Source organism: Carassius gibelio, chromosome B14, assembly GCF_023724105.1.
Source record: "Carassius gibelio isolate Cgi1373 ecotype wild population from Czech Republic chromosome B14, carGib1.2-hapl.c, whole genome shotgun sequence".
NCBI lineage: Eukaryota > Metazoa > Chordata > Actinopteri > Cypriniformes > Cyprinidae > Carassius > Carassius gibelio.
In genome coordinates this window covers 18932753-18940942 of record NC_068409.1, presented here as the reverse complement: position 1 = coordinate 18940942, position 8190 = coordinate 18932753, and the positions used below count along the sequence as shown (strand labels likewise).

The following is an 8190-nucleotide window of genomic DNA, read 5'->3' as shown; positions in this document are numbered from 1 at the left end:
GGCTTTGCGAGAGAACGAGTTCTGATAGGATGCGCGAATCCACTGCGTCGATCTGATTGGCTGTTGGGTTCTGCGATTAGGCGGGCCTTTGATTAAGCACGAGCTAATGTGTAACCGGCAACCCGCCGCCACACGCGCTGCTGCCAGTGTCTGAGCTCAAAGCCTCACAGCGACCGGCGCTTCAATAAAACCACTTCAAATTCAACACAAACACATATTACTGATTCCCTCTTGGTAAGTGTGGTTTTGGGATTTAATCTGTTGTATTAAAAGATATAAAGCGTTTGTCTTTTTTGCAGCCTTTTTGTGTAATGGTGCGGTTAGCGTACTGACTGTTAGCTCGTGCGCAGCTAATAGCCATGTGCTTTAGATGACGAATATGTTTTCTATAAATGCACGATTTCGCCGGTTTTCATAATTAAATCATTTAGATGATTAATATAATGTTATAATTACCGAATGAAGTGATAAAACGCGCCGTTGGGCCGCTGGGTGGGGTTTTGTTGCTCGACGCTCTGAGGATTAGCTTTAGCCGCGTTTCCGTTGAAGAGAGATCCCGCGTTTATCACGGTAAATTACACGTCTTTTATAACGTATTTCCACGTAAAATCACTTAAACTCATTTTCCGTGTACAATGTGGTCATTTATTATTGATATCTATAATCTCATCCAAGCTTATGCGCTGAACACGTGTCTGATTCGTTAACGACGATTACAGAAACAAGTGTTTGATTGAAATCGTGAACGTATCTGAATAAATGTTTGGTTTTTGATATCGTCATATGTCTCGGTGGGATCACAAAGGATCCGTGTTTAAGATCGTAACGCATCGTGTGATGATGAGGCCTAGTGAGTTCACTTTATATTGGTGGCAATGAATGTCCCACCCTTCACGATGAGCAGCTAAACCAGTCGATCTGGGAGAGTTTTAATGCTTTTATTTTAAGTGTGTCTTAATTTTCCATTTGTATACACTGGTATCGACATTGAAGGCCTCGTTGCGTTTCTATCTTACTGGGCTTAACAAAGGGATCCGTTTCAGTTTCACTTGAGCAGTCCTGGGTTTCCCTCGCCATAATCTATTTTACCTTTTATAGCAGCTGAAGTTTAATAGTTAAAATAAATTGTTCAGCCAGAAGAGTTAACTGTCATTCCCTTCTTGTTCAAACCCGTACGACTTGTTAAGGAACACCGAAGGAGTGGTCCCTTGGGTTTGGGGGTTAGTGTTATGGGTTTGGGACATCATGATTTCTACTTTAGAGGTGATTTTTAACGTGTCATTTTGTTTCAGCTGATACCAGTTGACCAAAGAAATGGTGATGGAGAAGCCAAGTGCCCAGCTTGTCGGGCGAGAGTTTGTCCGACAGTACTACACCCTTCTGAACCAGGCTCCTGACTACCTGCACAGGTCACAATTTGCTGCTTATATATTTATTTTGATAGATACAAGTGAGGTTTGTGCCAAGTAAGATTGGAGATCCCTTACTTGTTTAAAATGTGGCAGTTCATATTGCAATGCAGCTAAACGTTTCCTTTGTCTTACAGGTTTTACGGCAAGAACTCGTCTTATGTGCACGGTGGTCTGGACAATAATGGCAAACCGGCTGAAGCGGTCTATGGACAGTCTGTGAGTTTTAATACAAGTGTTTAGTTTTCAGGATTCAGTTCAGTAGCTCAATGTGATTTTATTTTCTTTCTGAACAGGAAATCCATAAGAAGGTGTTGGCTCTGAGCTTCCGTGACTGTCACACTAAGATCAGGCATGTCGATGCTCACGCCACTCTGAACGAAGGAGTGGTGGTGCAAGTTTTGGGGGAGCTGTCCAATAACATGCAGCCCATGAGGAAGTTCATGCAGACATTTGTTCTGGCACCTGAGGTATGAACATTTTGTCATGATTCATTTTAAGAAATTAATATTATTTTCTAATAATTAGGCATGTTGAAACACAATTTGGTAATGATACAAATATATGGTGAGGGTGAAAAAAATAAAACATTTAAACTTGTAATTTTTGTTAGTTAATTGATGTAAAAAAAACATTTCATGATTTTAATTACGATTTTTAGTAAAAATGTAATCTGTTAAAGTGAGTAGAGATGTTTTTAACGAAAGAAAAAAAAAGCAATCCAGAAAAAATTTAAACAGAATTTGGAATAAAAATGTATTTAGGAGGAAATAAAACTGACTTCATAAGGCCCTTCATTCCAGAGAGGGGGAAAAAAAAACTAACGTAAGATTGCAAAGTCAGGTGTTTTCTTTCGGGTTAACAGATGAATTGTTCACCACAAGGTCAATAATTTGTGCTAAAGTAAATGGGACCAATTGTCTTCACATGGCCTTTAAGAAATGATTTGCTAGATATTGATCCTGAGTGGAGTTAAGCTTACTTGCAAGCTGTAGCGTCCAGATTGTGTACGCCCTATTTCCACATTCAGTTTTCTCCATTCATTGACTCAATTGAGCTTGTTCACATTGATCTGGGTGATTTATTGGGATCTATTTGAATTATAATAAGTCCCTGTCCAGTATTGTAAAATGACTAAAAAGGTCCAGTAGCTGAAAAGTGTGGCAACCTTGAACTCAAACATTTTAAGTCTGTTTTTAATATCACATTCCCTAGGGTTTTTGTGTTATGAAAGCATCCGCTTGTTCTGATCTTCATTATTTGATTAATGCAAGAAATTGCTCATTAATAAATACAGTAATTTCTGAGGCACAACAAAAATATTTCCTTTCAGGTGATGTTCTGTTACTCATTACTCTTTACATTGCTGTGATCTTTGTAGGGATCAGTTGCAAACAAGTTCTACGTACACAATGATATCTTCCGGTACCAGGATGAGGTGTTTGGGGACTCAGACTCTGAACCCCCTGAGGGTGAGCAGCTGATATCATTGGTGTATTTCAGAGTAATGTCTCCAAATCGCTCTTGCTGTGAGCAGAGGACTTCATTTATCTCCTGTTGTTCACAGAGTCTGAGGAGGATGTGGAGGAGCTGGAGCGGGTGCACTCTCCTGAAGTGGTCCAGGAGGAGTCAGCTGGGTACTACGAACAGTCACCTTGGTAACTAGCATTCGTTTTTACAGCTCATTTAATTTAATCTAGTTGTTGTAAGTCATTTGTGTAAGGCAGGATGCAAGCTATGCAGGCGTGTTGTAGGCCAAAACAAACCCTACACGCTTCATTTTTGATCTGTCATTACATAAGAAACCCTTCAGTAACCGGTCATTTTATTTGATATTATTCTCTCAAGACAGAGGGGTGATAGTTTGCAAATTTTATACATAAGTTTGTGTTTACAGCGTGGAGCCCGAGGGGCCGCAAGAAGAGGTGTCTGTTACCCCAGAGCTCCAGCCGGAGCCAGAAGCAGAGGTGGAGCCTGAGCCAGCAGATGTGCAGCTGACGGAGCCTGTCAGCGAGCCCGAGGTTCACATTGAGGAGAAGATCCAGAGATCTCCCCCTTCACCCACACCTGCTGACACAGCACCAGCCATGCCAGAGGACAACCGGGTAAGACCACCCTCATCACGGTCTGTTGGGTCTCCCTCGTGTCAATAGACCTGTATTTGTGAAGATGTGCAGTCATCATAAACCGGATAAGAGCGATCACATTTCAAGTCAAATGCTTTATTTGTTTCAGCCGTCTACATGGGCTTTAGTCACTAGCAAGAATCTCCCACCAGGAGGAGTGGTCCCCGCCGCAGGAGTCCCTCCACATGTTGTCCGAGTCCCATCTGCGCAGGTAGACATTCACAACCAACCTGTTCACTCCAGGAATTATTTTTGGGTTATCCTGGCTATTAGTTGCTTTTTTGTTTATTATATTAGGTCTCTTTATGGACCCCTCTGCTTTTAATGCAATTTTAAGATCTCTTAATAATAATTGTCCATTTTAAAACCTCTTAAATTAACGTGTTTTGTTTTTATATTGTTTGAAAAAAAAAAAATCACTCGTACAACTCCTGTGACCCTCCGGTCTTAATACTGCAATATCTTAAGTCATCAACAAATGGCAAGATCAGTGTCTGAACAAACTGTATGAAGTTTATCCTACTGTGGGTAAAAGTCTTTCAATCTATGGGATCCGATCCCAGATTTCTACTAGATACCTGTAGGCTATATTACTTTACTGTAAACCTGTTAATGGGGTTTCATTTCACAACTTGCTGTAGAATAAAAATTTAACAACCGTTGTAGATCATTTTACATTTTTATTTTTCATTTTAATCAGTTTTATTGCACCAGGTGATTTAAAACATTTTTGTGATCCATAGCCACGCGTGGAGGTGAAAGCAGAAACACAGACCACAGCACAGAGACCCCAGAGAGACCAGAGACCCCGTGACCAAAGACCAGGACCCCCTCCGGCAAACAGAACAGCAAGGCCAGGAGGTGTGCAAGAGTCTAATCAATCTTGTACGGGTGCACATGAACGTTTTTATGAAAAAAGTACTTGATTTTGCAATCTATAAAATCTTATTTGTTTTGGCAAAACTGCTAAAAGGTGGGGTAAGTGATTTCTGCTAGCCAATGTTGACGAATAAAATCACTAAAACAAACACGCCTCTACCCCAAAAGGGTCTCGCACCTATTTTGATAGCTCCTCCCCACACATCAGTGATGCTGTCTACACTATAATATACATCTGTGGTCTACCCTGGATGTGGCACCACATGACAAATCCCAGACAGAAAACTGCTGCGGTCTTGTATTGACTGACATTTACAATAATTAAATGGTCACTTCGTTGTGTCTGGTTTACTAGACAGACTTTAGCTGTTGCAGCACAGACACGGTGTTACTCGCCTATAGAAAAAAAACAAAGCAACCTCTGCATCTGATCACAGGCCCTCCACTCCTTGAGATCTGTCCAGCACTGGAAAGCTGATCCGATATTTACACGGGTCCTACTTATTGCTTTAAGCCACCTTTTGTTCCCCAGTAGTGCTCCTCTAGTTTTTTATATATATATATATCCGTCATCTCTATCTTTGTTGCTGAGCTAATGTCTGTCCTCTGCTCTAAACGCTGTCCCATCCACATAATAGTAGACACGCCCCTTACTGCCGATTGGCTACAAGTTTTTGCTACTCAGCCCCCGAAAACGTTTTCTGAAGCGTTTTTGAAAAATTGCTTACCCCACCTTTAACGCAACCCGAGCATTGTAATGAATCTCATGTCTGCGTATAAACAGCATCTCACACAAAATTGTAAGTTACATTTAAAAGCAAACATCATGGCTGGACCACTATCATCCTGAAAGTGTAATGTATTTATTGTTTAATCTCTGGTTAGCAGTGCGGGAGGGTGAGAGCGCGGAGTCAGAGGTGCGTCGAACGGTCCGGTATCCCGACAGCCACCAACTCTTTGTCGGAAACGTACCTCACGACGTCGATAAAAACGAACTCAAGGAGTTCTTTGAACGTAAGTGATGCAAAGATTATTCTTCGACTTGAACTGATTTTAAAATGTAGATCAGCTCCTCCTGCATTGATGTGCTTGATCACTTCTTCCCCGCACAGAGTTCGGCACGGTCCTTGAGCTGAGAATCAACAGCGGCGGAAAGCTGCCTAACTTTGGATTCGTGGTGTTTGATGACGCCGAGCCCGTGCAGAAGATCCTCAGCAGTCGGGTATGTGTGGCTTTCAGATGTTGTGCAGTACAGGATGTTTAGACTAATGCAGGATCACCAGAATGACCTTTTCTTTACGCCGTAGCCCATTAAACTGCGAGGAGACGTTCGGCTGAATGTAGAGGAGAAGAAGACCCGCTCGGCCCGTGAAGGTGACCGGCGGGACATCCGCCCCAGAGGCCCGGGGGGACCACGTGACAGGGTAGGTGGGTCAAGGGGACCACCCACCCGTGGAGGCATGGCTCAGAAACCTAGTTTCGGTGCTGGTCGAGGCACAGGACCCAGCGAGGGCCGCTATGCAGGACCACGTCAGTGAGGCAGCTCCCCATCATTCACTGCTGATGCAAGTCACCCTGGTTAACACCGATGGCTTCCCTGTTCCCCGTCTCCATCCCTCACTCCAGGACCCAGGAGTGCGATTGTTCTTCTTTATCTGGACTCTTCCTTTTATTTCTGAGATTGAACTTGAATTTGTTGTAGAAAAACAAAACTACTTGAATTGGGGAAAGGAGAAACCTAGCATTTGGTTTAAGCGTTCTCTCCCTGTTTCTTAAAGGAACGTGTTTTTACTGCTTGGGCAATCCTGTGTATTGCTAGCACCCGCTTTCAGGTCAAGTTCAAGTATGGTTTTATTTGGATTTGTTGCCAAGTCAAATCATGGTTGTGTGTGAGTGACTGTCTAGCATGTTAAGAATCCTGTTTGCCTTCTACTGTTGCACTTCATCAAGAATGACAACATATTTTAACAACTCCACTGTTGAGAGAACAAAATAAACTCTATGTACTATTTTGAAGCATGGGTGTGTCTTGACTGGGAGATTGAGAAACATTGACAGGGTTTTCTATAGCCATTGGAAAATGTGAAAATACAAGAATTGGACTTTAAAGGCATGGAACTACAAATGAATGTAGTGTTCTTGTAGCTTCTAGACAGTGGAAGGTATTTTCTGCTAATTTTAAATCAATTAAACTGAAAATGAAAAGATTAACAATTTTTATTACAGAACTGCACGCAAAATAGGTTTTTTTTTTTCATTTTAATTTGTCGTCCATGTCAAATTGGAAAATAAAATGTGGTTTGTGATTTATCCAGTTTTTTTTTTTTTTTTTTTTTTAAGAACTTTTTTTTTTCACTTCCCTTCATATCCAGAATATTTGGTTAAAATTGATGTTAAAATGCTTATGCAGCAGTAATGAATGATAAAGTCATGAAAATTACAGGTGCTTTCAATATTTCAGTATTAATTTAAGTTTTACACATTAATAAATTGTTTTTGTCAAGAGTCATCTGAATAGTGTCCTATTGATATCATGTGACCTGTGTAGTTTCATTGAATGTTGGAGAGAATCAGTTTGTGGCCATAAGAGGGGAAGACAAAAAAAAATCAGAAAGGAAGATTTGATGATGGAGAAAGTGACATGATGCCAAAGTTGCTTAATTTTTGTCGGACAGGTAAGGGATTGTTTTAATTTACAGTGCTGGGTAGATTATTTACGAGTTGTAGTCTGTTGCTGACTACAGATTACATGTTGAAATTGAAAACGAATTAGTAATGTAACAGAGTCACTCATTTGGGTGTTTTTACCACTTTTTAGATTACTTTTTATCTAACTTGTTTTAAAATGTCCATTCAAACACCACACCATACATATCAAAAGAGGAATATATAAAATTAAGAAGTGCATTAAACATTACACCAGCGTTTCCCAAACTGTGCTTAATATAAGAATTGCAGTGGGTTTGTAAATTGATAAAAATCTAATTAGAAAAATGGAACAAATAATAACTTGAACACAAAAAAGGAATAGGCTATTTTATTGAACCGCATGTCAATGAGACCATTAATTAAATCTAAGAACTGTAAGCTTAAAAATGTGTTTAATTATTTAAATATTATTTAAATAGTTTAAATACTAACTAAACTATTATTTTAAGCAGTTTTTTTTTTTTTTACAAATCTTTTTTATATGAACAAAGTTTACTAATTTGCATAATTATTTGTTTCATGCATGGTCTAATTGCTTTAGAGGTTAAGAATTAGGGAGAATATATTATGATTAGTTTACTGCCACTGTGTGAATAACATGAAGTCATAAAATCCATAAAAATTTGTATCAGTATTTTGAAATGAGATTTACTCATTGGAATCTGACTATGTAATCCATAATACATATAACTGGTTACTACCGAGCAAAGGTTTTAATGTAATTTACTGAAAACTATGAAAACTTATGCTGGCACATGAAGATGATATTGAACACCTTTGTGGTTTCAGTACTTAAACAATAGCCAAAGAACTACTGAATGCATCTTTAATTGGCCAAACATTGTGGGAACCCTGGGAGATATAGTATACATATCTACATTATATCTCTCTCTCTATATAATCAATGTGTGTGTGTGAGATAGAATATATGCAAATCTAATTTCTTAAGGCTCCAGCACCTGAAGATCCTCATAGCATCGGCTCAATCTTTCTTCCATTACTGCTGGTCATAACAGAAAAGGCAATTTTGCACCTATAGACATCCATCACCCAGCCACCGAAATGAT

The 8190-nt window shown here is 39.8% G+C and overlaps 1 protein-coding gene across 5 annotated transcripts; it reads left to right on the top strand.

Moving 5' to 3' along the window:
* Positions 1-67: 67 nt before the first annotated feature.
* LOC127971680 (ras GTPase-activating protein-binding protein 1-like) lies at positions 68-6430 on the top strand. 5 transcript variants are annotated; one of them, XM_052574878.1, is made up of 12 exons: positions 68-234; positions 1293-1409; positions 1547-1628; positions 1706-1879; positions 2791-2881; positions 2977-3067; positions 3307-3514; positions 3645-3746; positions 4279-4396; positions 5303-5428; positions 5527-5636; positions 5722-6430. In XM_052574878.1, exons 2-12 carry the CDS (start codon positions 1315-1317, stop codon positions 5950-5952), a joined length of 1428 nt encoding a protein of 475 aa, XP_052430838.1. In that variant the 5' UTR covers positions 68-234; positions 1293-1314; the 3' UTR covers positions 5953-6430. The 5 variants fall into 5 exon arrangements, with proteins under 5 accessions (XP_052430838.1, XP_052430837.1, XP_052430836.1 ...); XM_052574877.1 differs by having other exon boundaries at positions 5300-5428; XM_052574876.1 differs by having other exon boundaries at positions 4279-4420.
* The last annotated feature ends 1760 nt before the right edge of the window (positions 6431-8190 follow it).

Bases quoted from the DNA above. Each gene is read 5' to 3' on its own strand.
- LOC127971680 (XM_052574874.1), top strand. From the start codon at position 1,315: ATGGTGATGGAGAAGCCAAGTGCCCAGCTTGTCGGGCGAGAGTTTGTC. The intron at 3,747-4,278 runs GTAGACATTCAC...TGTGATCCATAG, and splicing joins TCCGAGTCCCATCTGCGCAG to CCACGCGTGGAGGTGAAAGC. The intron at 5,637-5,721 runs GTATGTGTGGCT...TTTACGCCGTAG, and splicing joins AGAAGATCCTCAGCAGTCGG to CCCATTAAACTGCGAGGAGA.